The sequence below is a fragment of the Stenella coeruleoalba genome (genome assembly GCF_951394435.1).
Source record: "Stenella coeruleoalba genome assembly, chromosome: 10".
NCBI classification, from domain to species: domain Eukaryota; kingdom Metazoa; phylum Chordata; class Mammalia; order Artiodactyla; family Delphinidae; genus Stenella; species Stenella coeruleoalba.
Genome location: NC_137156.1, coordinates 42977253 through 42996025, shown reverse-complemented (window position 1 = coordinate 42996025; position 18773 = coordinate 42977253). Strand labels below are relative to the sequence as shown.

General features: G+C 36.9%; 1 protein-coding gene across 1 annotated transcript in view; it reads right to left on the bottom strand.

The window, feature by feature from the left end:
* The window catches only part of TINAG (tubulointerstitial nephritis antigen), a gene marked incomplete at both ends in the record, with an annotated part of 93904 nt that extends 78167 nt beyond the window's left edge, over window positions 1–15737 (bottom strand). Inside the window, 4 exons of the mRNA XM_079935296.1 lie at window positions 583–697; window positions 6459–6548; window positions 7176–7239; window positions 15383–15737. Of these exons, the coding sequence (XP_079791422.1) occupies window positions 583–697; window positions 6459–6548; window positions 7176–7239; window positions 15383–15737 (624 nt within the window). The remainder of the gene's footprint in view (window positions 1–582; window positions 698–6458; window positions 6549–7175; window positions 7240–15382) is intronic.
* Window positions 15738–18773: the final 3036 nt, after the last annotated feature.

Sequence of the window (18773 nt, the reverse complement as noted above, 5' to 3'; positions counted from 1 at the left end):
GTGTTACGAAACATGGCAATTTCATGAAGGAGTTTGCCAGCTCATCAGGGAAATTTGAAGGTGTTCTTTAAATGGAAAATGTGAGGATTTTTGAGGATAAACTTCTGCTAGTCATCATAGCATACCTGTCTGCAGTTACTGGCATGTATTTTATCTTCATTTCATAATGGAGTACCCAAGAGCTGTCAAAACTCTGTTTTGATGAATTCACAAAATAACTAAGTTTACTTAGAAAAAGAAAAATAAGGACAACTAATGACTTGCTTAAGCATTGGGTCACCGACAAGCCAATCATCAGAAACATGAATTTCTCTGCAATGATTAGCAATGTAAATGAACACAATCATTCCTGAAGAGAGGAAACTATATCTAATTAATATTAGTGAAATTTCAAAGTCCACATGAAAATTTGGGGGGATGTAACAACCATTTTGGGGAAAGGTTTTTTTTAATTTATATGACAAAATTATCTCGGAAAGCACTAAACCCACTATTTTAGTTATTTAAAATTGCTTTATATGCACATATGAACACACTTATACAAACACACACATACATGAGTCAAACAGAGAGGATACCTACTGCCACTTCATTCATACTCAGAAGCAAGGGGCTGGGTGGCAGGGTGCCAAGGCGATATGTGAAACCCTCCTCCAAAGTCATTCCCCAGAATTGGCTGTAGTTCTGGGCTGTCCATCTGCCTTACAAATGAAAGAGAAAAATAGGTACAGGTTACATGATGTCACTTTTATCATTACATGTTCATTTATATTTCTGAAATTATATAGAAGCAAATCTGACAAAATTGGAACTGTTACTGAAAGCTAGATATTCATTATATTAATGATGCATTATTGATTACTCTAATAGGGAAGCATATCACTCTTCTTAAAGTAGGTCTATATCAATTATTTTAGTGTCTCAAATGAGGAACCTAAGGCTGTATTAATATAGACTAAATTTAAGAATATTGAATCTCCACATACAGTAAAGGGATTTTAGTGATAATAAGGTCAATATATGCAGTTTCTTCTAAATGTCATTAAATGTATTTTAGAAAGAAGCTTGAATGTTCAGAAATGTACTTATAGGTTAAATTGGGAAATCTGTTTTATTTATAATTTAGATTTGGAAAGAAGCCGACCATGTAAAAACAAGTATCCATGAAAAATTGAGGATAAAATAGTTATACTTAAAAAGATTACAGCAACACTAATTAATTTTGTTGAAATATTTTATTGAAATATTGAAATATTCTATTATGTATTAAATGAGTTAATTTGTGGTAAATGCTCAATAATATTAGTCATTATTAATATAATATAAATTCAACTGATGTAAAATTAGATAACAAAAAAGTACCGTTTTTTAGAGACATATTTTGTGCCCTTACATAAAAAAGTAAGCTTTGTTTTCAAAACCTAATGTTGAGATTTCAAGACAACAATTCCTTAAGAGATGATAGGAGATGAAAAATGAGAAAGATGAAAGTAATTTAATCATTGTTTGTTTGAATTAGCTACAACTTAAGGACAATATATTTTCAGTACTTAAGGCAAATCTAAACTCTATCATGTTGTGTTTATCACCAAAATTGTTTACAGTGTGAAAGGCTCTTATGAATGATTGGAGATATGACTCAATTTTCAATAATATGCCTGGTGGGCTTCCCTGGTGGCGCAGTGGTTGAGAGTCCGCCTGCCGATGCAGGGGACACGGGTTCATGCCCTGGTCCGCGAAGATCTCACATGCTGCGGAGCGGCTGGGCCCGTGAGCCATGTCTGCTGAGCCTGCGCGTCCGGAGCCTGTGCTCCGCAAGGGGAGAGGCCACAACAGTGAGAGGCCCGTGTACCGCAAAAAAAATAAAATTAAAAAAAAAAATATATGCCTGGCAAGTTAATTCTTTTCTTTTACAAGATCTGTTAGTTCATAAAACATGAAGCAACTTTGAGCCACAATTTTTAAATGTAATCTCCATCATCCAGGGAATTTCAATAAAGAAACTTTTGAATATATTAGACATCGCAGGTTTATTTAAGAGACCACCAGGATCAGCCTTAGGCAAAATCACGCAATAGTAAAATATGTTTTTGGTGCCCTACACTAGTAGTTTTCAAACATTGAGACATTTGGGGGCCATTTAATTAATCATTCAATTTAGTGAATAGGGATCAGTATTTTAAAAGATAAAATAGACTATAAGACAAACAATAGGAAATATTAAAGTTTATAGGACAGAGTGAGGGTAAGTAATATTTATATACATTTAAGTATAAGTATAAGTGCATGTGTGTGTGCGTGTGTGTGTGTGTGTGTGTGTGTACTAGGTCATAAAGTTACATGTATGATTTACTATAATTTATGCTCAAAAAAGCATGAATAGCACCACTGCTCTGCATCATCCTTTTTGACCTAGGCTCATCACTTTGTTTTTTTAATTGAAGTATATTTGATTTACAATGTTGTGTTAATTTCTGCCATACAGCAAAGTGATTCAGTTATATATACATATATATATATTCTCTTTCATATTCTTTTCCATTATGATTTATCACAGGATATTGAATATAGTTCCTGTGCTATACAGTAGGACCTTGCTGTTTATCCATCCTATATATACTAGTTTGATTCTGCTAGTCCCAAACTCCCAATCCATCCTTCTCCTACCCCACCTCTCCCTTGGCAACAACGAGTCTGTCCTCTATGTCTGTCATCACTTTCCTTTTAACCCAAGTTAGCATTTACTGAACATTCTTAATTTATCTATCACATTCTTCAGTAAACACTGGGAACATAGAAATAAATTTCTCTACCTTCAGAAAGCTCATACTCTAAAAAAGCCTACAAAGAGGGTAATGACTTCAGTATGTATAATTTATTAGCGGTAGGTCAAAATCTGATCAGAGTAGAGGACTGAAACATAACTCTTCCTGAAGGAGTTAGAAGAATTTGTTATAGAAAGTGACTTTTTAGTGCTCAGCCTGGAAGGATGAGAATGAATTAGACAGCCAGATGTGAGAGAAGAGATAATTTATTCTAAATAAAGGCAACTCTGGAGCAAAGCAGGTTTGAAATTTGGAATAACATTTAGGGAATAGCAGATAAGTAGAACACTTAAACTCTGAGAGCGAGCAGAGAGACAGGGGTTGGAAAGAGTGTAAAAGATGAGGGAGTGAAGCATTTGGGACAGATTGTTATTTATGCTGAGGAGTAAAATTATATTCTAAAGCAATGGAGTGTCATTGAAGACTTTTTAAGAACGTGAGTGGCAGAATCAAAGCTTTGTTTTAGAAGGATAACCATGAAAGTATAAAGGATTGGTTGGAATTTGGTCAGACTGGAAACAGAGAGTAAAGTCAGGTCATTTCAAACTAGGCTTGATAAAGAAATGCACTAGAATATAGCATAAGAATAAAGGAAATACATTTCTAAAGTAAACTTTGTGAGGATTACAAGAGTGTAGTGACTGAGAGTGAAGAGGAAAGAAGCCTCAAACTAACTTCAGGTTTTCTGGCTTAGTTGACATGGTAGTGGGGGATGCCAGTAACCAAGGACAAGTCAAAAGGTTAATCCTTTTGGTTTGGAGTATTTTTGACTTTGAGAAATCAGTAAGAAATCAAAGTCAACTTATTCAATAGATAGTCTATAGACTTTGAGTTCATAAGAAAAATCAGGGTTAGAGATAGGATGGATTAAAAATGGGTACAAATTCTTTGTAGCTCTTTCCATCAAGAGATGGAGTCCATTTTTCCAACCGTTGAATGTGAGCTGGCCTGGTAACTTGCTTTGCCTAGTAGAAAGCAGTGAAATTGACAATGTACAAATTTCAAGCTTTGGCCTCACCTGAGGCCATTTCCACCCTCCACTCATGTCCTGCTTGAACACTGTCATTATGTGAAGAAACCAAGGCTGTCCTGCTGGAGGCACATGGGCCCCCCAACAACCAGCACCAACTACCAGAAATGGGCAGGGGGCCATCTGGACAATGCAGCCCCAGCTGAGGCCCTAGATGTCTGTGGACACATGAGTAACCCCAGGAGAGACCAGGAAAAGAGCTTCAGCTAAGTCCATCCCAAATTGCCGCTATGAACAAATAAAAAGCTTGTGCTTTCAGGACGCTAAATTCTGAAGTGGTTTGTTTCACAGCATCTGATAAACTGAGACTGTTCTCTCTCTCCCTTTGTTCCACTAACTTGCTGATTATTATTTGTGCTACTAATTTGCCACTTATAACTGCCCTATCACTAGAAATCCTTTTACAAAGTTATGATATGTGGATTCCTCAGCTAGATTGTAAATTCCTCTAAGAACTTATTTATTTGTATCCTCAGCAGTGCCAAAAGGGAAACACATGTTTTGTTAATATTAATTGCATTACAACATAATACAGGGAATAAATAAGCACTGAAGTGGGCTATGCAGAATGAATAAAGATTTGGATCTAAATACTACCAAGATGCCAGAAAGCAAAGGCTGTATATATTTGTATGTAGGCTATTTTAAAAAGCGCTTAAAATAGACATTGAATGCTATAATATGACTCTGTTTTCATACATGAAAACAACTTGAACATCAGGAACAGTAAATATCTGAGAATTAGAACTTTCTTTTTTTCTTTCTTTTTTTTTTTTTTGCGTTACGCGGGCCTCTCACTGTTGTGGCCTCTCCCGCTGCGGAGCACAGGCTCCGGACGCGCAGGCTCAGTGGCCATGGCTCATGGGCCCAGCCACTCAGCAGCATGTTGGATCCTTCCAGACCGGGGCACGAACCTGTGTCCCCTGCATCGGCAGGCAGACTCTCAACCACTGTGCCACCAGGGAAGCCCTAGAACTTTCTTTTAAATTCAAGGACTTTCTACACTCCCTCTTGTTGTTCCCTGGTAAATAATTTTAGTTTTACTCCTTTTCTTCATACTTTGTCTCTTTTACTTAACTTTTTTCTTTGATCTGAGTATATTTTCTTTTGCTGCAATTTTACTTCACCTTTTTTTTTTCAAGTCATCTATGTTTGCTACTAAAAGGCAAATCCTGTGCCTCTTAAATTGACCTAGAGTACTCTCAGAATAAACAAATGATGGAAAGAAAATTCTTCCTTCCAAGGAAGGCAGCATTCCCAACAGATCTGTACTCTTATATGACTTTCTTTCCACATTGCTTTAGACTGTGGTTTCTCCTGGGCTCTGTTACAGTGGAAAGCTTGCCTGCTTATCTTGGCTTCTTGGAAGTGTGTGCTTGTTAGCTCAAGCATTTGAATCCTTTTAGGAACCTGATTCAGATAATCTCTCATGATGACACATACTCTCATGTCCTTTTAATGATTTAAATATCACTTAGCCATAGAAAATAATTGTTTTTCCCTAGAAATACTTAAAATGTCATCATATTATCACCTAAAATATTGTCAAAACACATACACACACACAGAGGAGTTGAGAATGGTTTAAGAATGTTAATATCAATAAATGTGACTTCCAAGTGTCTCTTGTGTCTTCCAAGAAAATACTCTGGTTGCATCGAAAATTAGTGTCCCCACTGTCCTGGGAAACATATGTCTTAGGTGTAGCAAGAAGTGATTATTTCTATGTTTTAAAAATGCATTTCAGGATGACTTCACTTTTATAGTTGCTTGACAATAGGTCTTCTCATGTGAAATCTTTTCCTGAAGGTAGAAAATGTTTTCAAGAGTATATAGAAATTTGATCAGTGACAGTGGAGAAATCCTGAAGCAGAAAACAGCTGGCCCATCCCTTCTCCCTTCAGTTCAGTAAAGAAAGCCAGTGTCAGCACTTACACCTAATTCCCTCTATGTAAGTGGAAAAGTGACTTAATTTATTAATCTATCAGAGCGCATCAAACAGTTACTTCCTTTAAGTGTCAATCAGTTCAAGCTTCTGTTTATTAGCAAAGTAAAATGGCTCAACCAGTCTTTTTACTAAACCGTGAGTGAAATTGGCTAGATATCAGTCATGTCGATGACGCTGTCTAGATGGACTGGTCGTTTGGGGGATCATCGAGATAAAATACTGCTTTCTGAAGGTCGGAGTCTACCCAGGTTAGATGAGCATATGATTGGCTGGGTCAGGGCAGCACCGGAAGGAAAGATGATGAACATGAATGAACCTGTTTGCCTACTTCCTGATTTTGCCTGAATACTTATTTAAACTAAAGCTCCCCCTACTAGCCTCACTCACACCTTGACACTGCTCCTTCCTAAACAATTTAAGACCATGCTCTATATTTCCTCTGTGCATTTTAATTTTAATCATTTAATGTTCCCCTCTGTTCATTCCAATTTCACATGCCTTTCTACCACCCTCCCCATTTCTCACCCACTCTTTTTTTTGTTTTTGAAAGAATGATAATTTTTAGAAGGAAATGATAGGAAATACATTGTTTGAAACCTGAGGGGCAATGAGGGGGGGGGGCGCCAAAAAGCCTAGAAAGCAAGATTTCTCTCACCCATAGTCTCCTTTATTGACATGTTCAATTAATACTGGTTGAACAAGGCATACGTGCTGGGAACATTTCCATTGCTGTCCTGAGCATGTGCTGTAAAGATACAAAAGTTATGAAAGTGGCCTGGTCTTTAGGGAGTATACTTATAAAATTAGTAACCAGAGTTGCACCTTGTTAAGGCATAAAAGATATTTTTGACTAATGTTAACCATATGACTATTTAATTCTTGGCAAAAATAAATCACAACACGTGCATTAGCTACCACTCAACATCTTCCACTTCAGGCAATTAATAAATGAAACGATCACTGAGTCATTGGAGTTTGAAAACATAAGACAATGGAGACAGTAGATTCGACACATTTGTAATTGTAAATTTTTTGCAGGATAATCAGTTTCAAGGCAGCTTTGTTTTATATATAGTTACTGTGTTCAAGAACACATGATTTTCCTGTAGTATATCAGAATGTTTAAAATTAAGAGGTTTGTGAAAGCAGGCCACTGTCACAAACACCAAACTCAAACGTTAAAAGAAATATTCATGATTAGCTTTTAAACACTTATTAAAATTAAATATACTTATAAAAACTATGGGTATGTGATATCTTATGACTTATGATTCTATCTGTATTTAAATATATGCTTTGTTTCACAGATGTTCCTTTGAAGAAAACATACACAGACAGTAGAATTCAGTTTTGTGCCACTTAAATTCATTACCAGGAATTGCAGTTTTCTTTAATTACTGATCCTTCTTCATAACGTTGACCATCTCTGTGGCAACCTGTCAACATACCATGTAAACAAATCAAAATTCTAAATTGAGTAATAAGTAAATTAAAATTGTATTTAGTTTTTTCAAATATGCAAAAAAATTTGGTGCCCAACTGAAGGAAATCCACATAGGGTTTGTGTCAAGGTTTGTATATCGAATGCTTATGGGCTTGTTCCATAAGCTTCTATCTTTACATTGTGTATTTGTTCCAACTGAGAGGATTTGTAAAGTATAAAAACTAGATTACTGAGGTATTGATCACTAAACGCACTCAAAAAATAATGTATTCAAGTAAGTAAGCAGTAAAACAGTGTTTGAATTAATTTATGGCATTTCTTATCTTAAAAATCTAATCAACTCTCATATGTAAATATGATTAATTACATATGCTTAGAGGAAGGAGCTCAAAGTGTTGGACCAAAATATAAAGCTATTTCAGTGAGTTCACCTTACAAAGATAAACTCTATTTTTTTTTTAACTCTATTTTTTCTTCAAAATTTATATCAGGAGAAAAATTTATATGTTCCAGTCCTTTGTGTTCCAAGTCCAAATGTTTCTCAACCATTAACCAAAACTCGTTGCTATTTTACCAGACTCTATAAACTACTCCAAAGAGATGAATGGTGAATTATCATTATATGAAAACCAATCAGTAAAATATGGTGAAAATAATACCCTGGCTACAAATTAAATCCCTTTTGAAAATATAACTTACACAAATTTAAATTCATGCTGAACTAGCAAAGGTAGCAAAATTCACTCCTTTGTCATGTGAAAACTTTTTTGACGGAGACATGTCACTGATAGATCACAACAATGGCCCCTAGTTAAATAAAATGAATTCTAACTTTTTATTCATACAATCATAGGAGGAAATCTACATGTTTAGAAAGCATTCCAAGGGACCTGGTTTAACCACCAGCCACAATGTCACAAAAGCCACTTACAAATTAGCTATCCTCCGATTTTTCCAAAAATTGTTTCACAGGAAATATTTTACAAGTGCCCCTCTTCAGCATGCACTGTGTTCTCACAGTTCAATCTTTTGCTTAATGAATCTAAAAATCTCCTTGTATTTGCACCTATTCACCTCTTTTCCATGGATTTTTGACATTCCACTCTCACGAGAAGAGAGAAGGAAACCACCTCTCTCCTGAACCACAGGGGAGGGGAAAGATTTAACTTTAAATCAAGTTCAGAGTTTTAATTACTACCCAGGATTAAACACTTTTTGTAAATGACTTTCTATGTTTGTAACTTACAAAGACCCCGGAATTTTTACTACCTAAGAAAGCAACAGAAAATTCATGCAACAATTCAAATTTTATTCAAAGTCAAGAGAAGTACTTCCTTGACTAGTTCTAAAGGAGATAAGGGGCAAAATCAAAGCTGATTTTTAAAAATTTATACTGAAGTATAGTTGATTTACAATGTTGGGTTAATTTCTGCTGTACAGCAAAGTGATTCAGTTATACATATATATGTTCTCAAACCTGGTTTTTAATCAAAACCGATGAATGTTGCTTGTCCAGCATACCAGTTACATAGATAAAGGGATGAGAAATCACAAAGGTCCTAAGGAAAAAAAGGCTGTCCCTTCTCTAACCTGTACCCCAGCTATTAATTTTGAAGTAAAGAGAATGTTATCACCGTGCCCACCCAAGATCATTAGTACTATGTCTAGTGTTAGCAAAAGTTCCATTTCTTGGTCTTCCCTCCTTAATATCAAGTCAGAGTTGACTATAAGAAACAACGTTTGCTGTAATCTCACTTGAGAGTTGGCCTCTTGAACAAACACCATAATCTGTTCACTTGAGTCTGGCCAAGGTGCTAACAAAGTGAAGCATCAACTTCTACACAATGCAGAAATGCAGTCCACTCCCTTCCTCCACTCTTCCCCACTCCAGTGTATCCCTCAACCCCTGAACAGCATTTAGTGAGATCTTTTAAAATCTACATTGTGTCACCCTTTGCTTAAAATCCTCAAGTTATTCCCCATCAAATTTAAAATAAAACCAAACTTCTTACAATGACCTATAAGACCTTATCCAAAATCTCTCTTCCATAATCTTTGTCCTCGTCACTCCTGTTGTGCTGGCTAAAGGGTTTCCATGATACTGATGAGGATGGAGAGAAGTGGATGAACATAATTTGGAGGCAAAGCAAATGGGACTAGCTCTTGGATTGAGTTTGGAGAATGAGGAAAAAGAGGAATTAAGGGTGTCTCACTAGGATTTTGGCCTGAACCATAGAGAGGCTGTGAAGCTAATATTGAAATAAGGAACAGGCTTATGGCAAGAAATCAAGAGTTCTGTTTTGCATATTTTAGATTTAGATTAAGTCTATGTTAGCCATCCTAATGGAGAATATCAAGTAGAGTAGTAATGGAAATTCGGAGTTAAGTCATGATTGGAGCATGAATTTGAGAGCCAGCAACATACATATCTTTAAAGCCTCGAGACTACATAAGAGGCTGCTTGAGAGAGGGTTTGTAGGTAAGAGAAAGACGTCCAGGACTGAGCTCAAACTCTGTAGCTAACAGACATTCAGAAGAGGAAACAGGGAAGGAGTGACCTATGAGAAAGAAGGGAATTCAGGTGAGGGTAGAGTCTTGAAAAGTAAGAGAAGAAAGTATTCCAAACAAGCAAAAGTTTTCACCTACACAGAGTACCACTGAGGGATCAAGAAAAGAACAGACATCTTAATATTGCATTTGGAAACATGGAAGTTTTCAATAACCCTGCCAAGACAGAGCTCGGTAAAGTAGCAGGAAACAAGGTCTTGTAAGAATGAGCTGATGAGAGACTTGGAGTCAGGAAGTGAAATGTTTCCTTCAGATATTTTTGCCATTAAAGGAAAGAAGGAAATGGGATAATAGTTGGTTAGGGACATGGAGTTGAGGGAGGGCTTTTTCAAAGTTGGGAGTTACAACTACCTACTAACCTCCTGCAAGAGAATATCTTGTAAATGATGTTTGCTCACTTTCTTAATTATTTCCTCGGGGAAAGTCCCTAGAAGTGGAAATTCTGGGTCCAAATTGATGTTTGGACATCTTTAAGGCATTTAATTCATATCGTCATTTTTTTTTTTTCTTTTCAGAATGATTTTACCAATTTATATTCACCAGCAGTTGAATGAGTGAGTTATTCTGTGTCACCCTAATGCATAGACTGTAACTTTGGTTCCCATGTTAGGTACCACCTCATCATGGAAACAGAGTCAGGGTTAGAAATTAACCTTTGATGCTGTCTAGCACCATCTCCCAAGCAATGCCTGAATCCTCTTTTGGATTCTACTAGTTTTGAATGAAAAATATTTCTTTTAAAATGCTAATTTGAGAACATGATTGACGTTTAAAGGTAGCAGAAAAATTGGGGGAGTTAAAAAAAAACATTTTTGTAAATCAATAGTTTTGTAAAATGATTGATCCAGGAGAGAAAGGGAGAAACGATGCTTTAGGAGAGAAAGAGGGAGAGGAGAGAGGAGAGAAGAGGAGAGAGAGGGAGGGAGGGAGGGACAATTGTAAGGGTGGAGATTTTGAAAAGATAAGAGACAGTGGGAATAAAGACACAGACCTACTAGAGAATGGACTTGAGGATATGGGGAGGGGGAAGGGTAAGCTGTGACAAAGTGAGAGAGTGACATGGACATATATACACTACCAAACATAAAATAGATAGCTAGTGGGAAGCAGCCGCATAGCACAGGGAGATCAGCTCAATGCTTTGTGACCACCTGGAGGGGTGGGATAGGGAGGGTGGGAAGGAGGGAGACGCAAGAGGGAAGAGATATGAGAACATATGTATATGTATAACTGATTCACTTTGTTATAAAGCAGAAACTAATACACCATTGTAAAGCAATTATAATCCAATAAAGATGTTAAAAAAAAAAGAAAGAGTGAGGAAGGAGACATGAGCCAAGAAATTCAGACAGCCTCTAGAAACTGGAAAAGGCAAGGAGAGGGATTCTCCCCTAGACCCTCCAGAAGGAATGCAGCCCTGCTGACAGCTTGACTTTCTTCCAGTGAGACCCATTTCAAACTCTGGCTTCCAGAACTGTAAAATAATTATTTTGTGTTGTGATAATTTGTCATAGAAATAAGAAACTAATACAGTGCCCATACATCATTTGAATAAACGATATGTTCACACACACACACACACACACACACACACACACAAAGAGACAGTGGGATTTAGAGCTCAAGAGGAGGAATCTACTCCATGGAAACAGTAACCAATATGGGGGTACTTTGAAAATTATGATGATGGAGAGATGAGAAAATTCCTGGTGGCTTTATTTCCTCAAGGAAAAATGTATAAAGCACTTCAGAGTGAGTTAATCAAACTGATTACACCTTGACATGATAGATAGATGATAGATAGATAGATAGATAGATAGATAGATGATAGTAATGGTTATTGAAATTAAAGGAGTTTTGAAACTTTAACAGCCATTAATACAAAAATGAGGCAAATCAGATATTTGGAAAGTGAAATCCATCTCTTGATTTGAGAGAAGGTGACAATATGATGTAACTTATTTTAAAATAACTTCATCATAAAGTGTTCTAATAAATGTGCTGGTCTCAATGTCACTTCAGGGAAGGCAGTTGCCTGCTCTAATCAGGAGTCCGCATTGCAGGGGCAGTCAGTAGCACTGATCCTGAAAGGTCAGACTCCAGGTAAGCTGCTACAAGGGGTTCCATTACCCATCTTTTAATGAACACTAGAGTAGCAGTATAATGAGTATCAGAAATGGGCTTTCACTGGCAAAATTAGTGGCTTGTTAATCAGCATAATGGATATAAGTAATCAGCTCTTATTGGTTAAATTAACAGCAATAAATTGATGTAGATTAGCTAAAACACTTAAAAATCACATCCCACTCTCATACTCCACAGTTTTTATGTATCTCTTAAGGTCAAAAGCCTTCACTCTTAGACCTGGTGCCCTAGGATTGATCTTTACAAGGTCCTGTGTCCAGCCACTGGGTAGGAGGATTTATCATAACCTGACACCCTCTGTAATATTATCACATGGGAAAATTCCAGTAAATTTTTCAAGCAAGGTAGATGTGGGAACATCTAACAGGATGGGGACCTGAGACTTCATGGAGCTTACAGAGGTTTATGGATTAGTGTACATCTCCTTACCAGTATATGGTTTTGTAACAGTATGCACGGCCGAATTTGGACTGTGATTTATCTTCATTGTAATGTGGTTAAGAAGGTCATGAAGGGATAAATAATCCTCATTCAATTCAAATGTGTCAGTGGTTTACATCCATTTTTTACCAATGTGAACATAAGAGTTGTGTGTAATCAAATTAGTTTAGGTCTGTTCACAGCACATGGTCCACTAGACTCTTTCCTTAAGATCTGCTACACTGAGAGATTTTGTCTGGAAAAACCACTCTGGTACTGTTTCAAATTCTATCACTTTTTTTCTGTATCTGACATTTGAAATCCTCCAGTGACTGGAAGTAACCAGCAGAGATGGGACAAAACCCAGAAGGAAGATGTTTACTCATATGTCCAAACCAATTTACACAAAAGGTACATATCTATTTATTTATTTTTTGACACATTTATATTTTTAAACCTTAAGATAATATACATAGTTTTAAGTCCCAGGTTGAAAAAGAAATGCAGTATAAGAGACTAGACAATAACATGTAACTAGATACTTGAAAAATATTTAATAAATTAGTGAATGAACTAGACAATACCATGTAAGTAGATAACTGAAAAATATTTAATAAACCAGTGAATAACTGAAAAATATTTAACAAATCAGTGATGCTTTACTAGCATCTCAGAGGAAAGTCTCTTTATATGGCAAAAAAATAGTATAAATAGTATATCATTTTCTATTTATTTTAGTTAATTTTGTACAATTTTTAAATATTGTGTAGTGCTATTTTCTTTTAACAAGCTACTTTCATAAGGAAGATAAAACAAAAGAAAAAAATCACCTTCATGAGTGCAAATATAGTTTACTGTGAACATTTGCTACTAAATAAACTGATGAATTGCTTCCCTCCATCATGAATGGAATAAAAACTATGCTGGGAACATAAGTTCTACCTAAAACATGACCCTAAATTAAAGTCTTAGCAAAATCCTAGCTTTCAAGCAAAAATGGACATTGAAGAAGCAGCAATTTCTTTTCCAAATGGGTTACATGATTCAAATAAGAAAAGCTCAAATACGTTTTATCACATCAAAAGCACCACAGCTGATCCATAATACTTATCCTCAACTTCCAGGAAGCTGACCCTATTCGTACTTTACATCTCTCAATGAGTTCTCATAACAGGATAAAATCCTAAACTCTTGATGTGGCCTATAAATCCTGGAAAAATCTGACTTCTACTCACCTCTCAAACCTCATCTTATGTCACCCCCAACCCTCCACTGATCATGACTCTCTGGAAGTGGTGGCCTCCATCCAATTCCTAGGCAGCACCAAGCTCCTGGCTCCCAGATCCCTTTCTGTTGGCCCTTCCTCAGGTCACCTCACTCCTCACTCCTCAAGTCTCCCACCCAAGCTAATGTTATGCATTATTTTACATGTTAATGTTATATTCTGATATAATTTCTCACCGCACCCTAAGCGTTTCCTTCAAAGAATTTAACACAATTTGCAATTGTACAGTGAATTTGTTAAATATCTTATAACTCCCACATATAACTTGACTGTCACTTCCATGAGGATAATGTCTTGTCTTTTTTCTTCCCCATGGTTGCCCCCAGCAAAAGCACAATGACTGGCCTGGTGGAGGTAGTCAATGAATATTTTTTTGATGAATGGCTAGGTCTGCCATTTCTAAGAGACTATCTGCCACTTTTTAGGGTGAAATAAATGTTTGCTGAACTGTTTACTGGTAAAGACAAAGGCCTGGCATTAATTTTTTTATTCAAATTAGTTGATTTACAATGTTGTGTTAATTTCTGCTGTACAGCAAAGTGATTCAGTTATACATATATATATATTCTTTTTCATATTCTTTTCCATATGGTTTATCACAGAACATTGAATATAATTCCTGTACTATACAGTAGGACCTTGTTTATCCATCCTATACCTAAAAGCTTATAATACATGTGTGTTTTAAGGAGTACTTCCTCAATTTTACAAACAAGATGACATTACTGAGAATGAAGGCAACAGTCAGCATCTGGATCTTGCTAGAAGGATACAAAATCCTAGCTTATCCTACATTTTCTTCTAATTGTAATCTCCACTCACCATCACCCACTTAAAGTCATGTGACATAGCTCCGAGGAAACCTGCACTTCTGCCTGTATAAGTGGAGCAATAGAATTTTATTTTGTGTTTTTGGCAAATTTTGGATATATCGATTGCTCAGATTCTATAGCCATTTTACTATAATTAGACCAATACAGGAAATACCACCATTCTCCTTATGAATTATTTGTATTTATTTGCTCAGTCTTAGACTTTTAAAACTACCTTATATGGAGCACTCTTTTGTTTTTAATAGTTTAAAACCCCAGATTGGCAAAATGAAACAAAACAAAAACACACATCGTGACTCTATTTGGTATTACTTAGGCAGAGAGGGTGGCAAACTTTATTTTGCCTTTGCACTGGTTTAAATGACATTGCTATAACATAGGTTCTAATGCTACGAGGTCCAATAGTCTCATGAAATAGTAAGTAAACTGTTACATAAATCTGCAGAGGATCAGGCTTGTGAACTTGATGAGATTCTCTAAGAGGTTACACTCAAAAAAGTGTGAGCGATATTTTTCTTGTCAATACATATTACAAAAAAAAGAAATAAAGAATTTTAAGTAACTTTTATATAAGTTGAGTGAGTATTCAGGACAGAATCTAGACCAGCCTTCGTGGCTGTCACAGCAGAACTTTCCTGAAGGCTCTAGTCTGATGCGTGTAACCGGCATCTAAACCAAAGCACGTTAACAATCCTAAGAAATTTATTCTGGTGACCGAAATATTCATTTTTCATTTCAACTTAAAAAAGGAAGGGAGGAAGGAAGGGAGGGAGGGAGGGAGGAAGGGAGGGAGGGAGGGAGGAAAGAGAAAGAGAAAGAAAAAGAAAGTTGGACAGATCTTGTTAAGAACTAGAATGATGCTTGAACACATTCCCAAAGCCTACCTTCTGGATACCAAGGCTTTGTGTGAGGAGGCCATCCCTTCTTTTCACGGCAAAATGACTTGTAATCAGGACAGCAATCAGAATTCTCCCTTTCACAGAATTTATCACAGTAACACAGTGCATTTCTCTCATAGAACTGAGTCACACAGGCATCATCTCTGTCTTCACAACAACCAAAACTTCTACAGTATTGCCCTTTGAAAATGGCTCTTTTGAATCGAGTACCCTCCAAAATGGTGTGATTCCTAGTGAAATTAGCTCCTCGGTCCACTTCTCTTTGAGATAAATACTGTCTCTCCATCCAAATTTCTGTGGTGAGATAAGAAAGGATTAAAATCTTATATCCAGTCCACATTCTCCAGAGGTCAGGTGTGGCTCCCACTTGCTATTATATTCAATACCCTTGGCCTTGGGGCTTCTCCTTAGAGCCTGAATTCTAATCATCAAGACAACTCAGCCTGAATCCTGAAACTGATCCTTTACTTGGACTGAGTGTATTTCTTGTAGTTAAACATTAATCAAGAATTTCAATGTTTGCTCAAGATAAGGTAAGTGTTAGAAATAGACCATTGTCATTCCTCCAACGTTTAGATTTTATATTTAATAAAATGAGAAAAAATGTCCATCGCCATGAAAATAAATACCTAAAAATCTTAGGTATAGATGATATATTGAATATTGCTTGCTTCCAAAATAATCTAGATTCTTAAATCAAAAACCTCTCTGGAATACACATGGCCCAAATTATGGCTGTAATAACTACTGGCAAAGTGTAGGAAATTCAAAAGTCAAAAACAATTTTTCATCACCTACTTGCACTGCAACTAAAATCCAATCTCTCCTGGGGTTGTCTGCTAGGATCTGTCATAACAATAACACATGCCCAGTCACACACTGGCTTGATTTTTCCATGTGTACCCCACTCACCTACCAGAAGCATTTTGATTTCAAGGCTTAGTGGAGCCTAATTCAGCTAGAAATTCCCTGATGGTGACCTTAGTTTTCTCTACCTGAATCTCTACTTGACATCAATGCAGGAATCTGCAGTATCTGAAAAGCAGCTTATAGTCAAGAAAAATCAATCCTGTGTGCTAAAGAGCTTGGGCGGGGGGTGCGGGTAGGGGGCAGTTGTGAAGGAAACTCAAATGTCAAGATGTCTTTCGTGTTTCTGTAAAGCTGTGCAGTTTGCTATAGCGTATTTATTCATTAACTATAATAACTCCCTTTGGGTTGTGGATAAATAACCAGCAGACGATGATTCAGCAAGAGTGGCCAGGTTGCCTAGAGGAAAGGACTGCTCTTGATGATCAGAAAACCTGGACTCTCGTCCCTGAGCTTACTGCTGAATTGGCTTTATGATCTTGGGCTCACAATTTTCTTCTCTGGTCCTCAGTTATTTTCCTATAAAATGAGTGCCTTCCTCTCCAAGGTTAATCCATACTGCCAACCATTCGAACTTGTTCCCCGACTTTGCTCTGTAAATTATCTGACTCACACTTCTATTTTCATTGTTTCCCTTTCTTCTGGCACCTTCCTCTCAGGCTATAAACCAGTGCAAATCTCTTTATCTTTTGTCATTTTACTTTTACATCATCATGGTGTCAATTTCCATAATCCCACTGTCTCTCCAATCCCAAAACTGCTGGCTCCACTTCCTTGCCACCAGCTGAGTCACTAAACTACTGCAAAATACTGTCTCCAGTCCCACCGACCATCGCTAACGTCGATTCCCATTGACCTGTGTCCATCTTGATCACACCTGAACCCTTTGCAGCATTTAACCCTGTGTAGTGAACTAGTCAAGAACAGGAGCCAAAGAGTTAGACTAATGAAGTTCAAATCCTAGTTTCACCACTGACCAGCAGCACGTCTTTGAGAAAGTGGCTTAGTCTCTCTATACTTTAATTTCATCATCTGCAACATTTAGATAACAATATTTATTATCATATCAGGTAGGTGGGAAACTTAAATGAGATAATACATAAAGTACTTAGCACATCATTCATGCTCAATAAATGTCAGTTATCATTCAAAAGTACAATCTCCAACTAAAAACTCTTTCCTCCTTTAAATCCGATGCTTTCATGCTCTCCTGCTTCACGTCACATTTTTCATAAAGTTCCCAATTTATCTGCTTACTCTTGGACTCACTTCCTTCTCTTCTCTGTGGTCATTTAAAGTGTTCTTATCAATATCCTCAATCCTTTCCCTCCCTGGTCCTCACGTATCATCTTTCCTCAAAACACCCAGCATTGAATCAACCTAAAAGCCATAGGTTACAAGACTCTGTATGAGGTGGACCTCCAAACGTGGTATCTCTCTGGCCTCAATTTAAACCATTTTACCCCTCAACCTTATTGGTCTGGTCATCACAATAACCTTGCCCTTCCTCACCATGCCAGGCACACTCCTATCTTAGGACCCTTGCACTTGCTGTTCCTTCCGCCTGAACCATGCTTCCCTGATATACACATGGCTCAATCTCTCATCTCTTTCAAGCCCTTTTTCAAATGACACCTTCTCAGAGAGACCTTGCCTACATTTCCTACCTAAAATGACACCACATCTCCAGTCCCAGCTCACTCTATCCCCATTCTCTGTGCCTATTACTGATATATTAACATTATATTCATCAATCTTATTTATTTTCTGTATTTCCTCTCCAGAAAGCTCTACAAAATCATAGAATTGTGTCTATGTATAATTTGTCTGTTGACCATTTTATCTTCATCACTTAGTTCCTGACACATATTAGGCACTCAAAAAGCATTTATTCAATAAATATATGAATCCTACAATTTGCATTTTCTACCCCTGTACTATGTCTACTGTTGGAGATGATCCACCAGCTTGTAGAATTGCTACCACAACAAATTTTTTGACTTTGGTCTCAGCTAAGCTCTTAAGTGCTTCTCATATTTCTTTAACTTGTTCCCTTTGGAGCCATTACAAACCTTGATTTCCTAAATTCCTAGAGAATGTCACTTTTAGGGAAGACATTCTCTCAGAGGTTACCAAGCAAACAAAGACAGCAAATGTTAATCCCATGCCTTCCTGTCATCAAACTCATAAACCAATCTACATTTGCAGCCATCCTCTCCATCTTCCTTCCAGACCCAGAAGATGAGGTGTCATCCTGTTCCTAGGGAATTTTTCCATCTATGATTTTTAGTCTTCCACCATTTATCTTAGTCCTTCACTTATCACTTGGTTCATATACATCTTCAACCCTTTTCTCATCCAATGACTTCAGCCCCTGGGTAGGATTCAGCAGACGCTGTTGACACTCTGTCCATATTCCCATCATCTGTACCATTTTAGGAAAAGCTGGCTGAAATTGCATCCCTATGAGTTAGTGACCAGAGCTCCCTCCTTCCCCAGCCCCACTGCA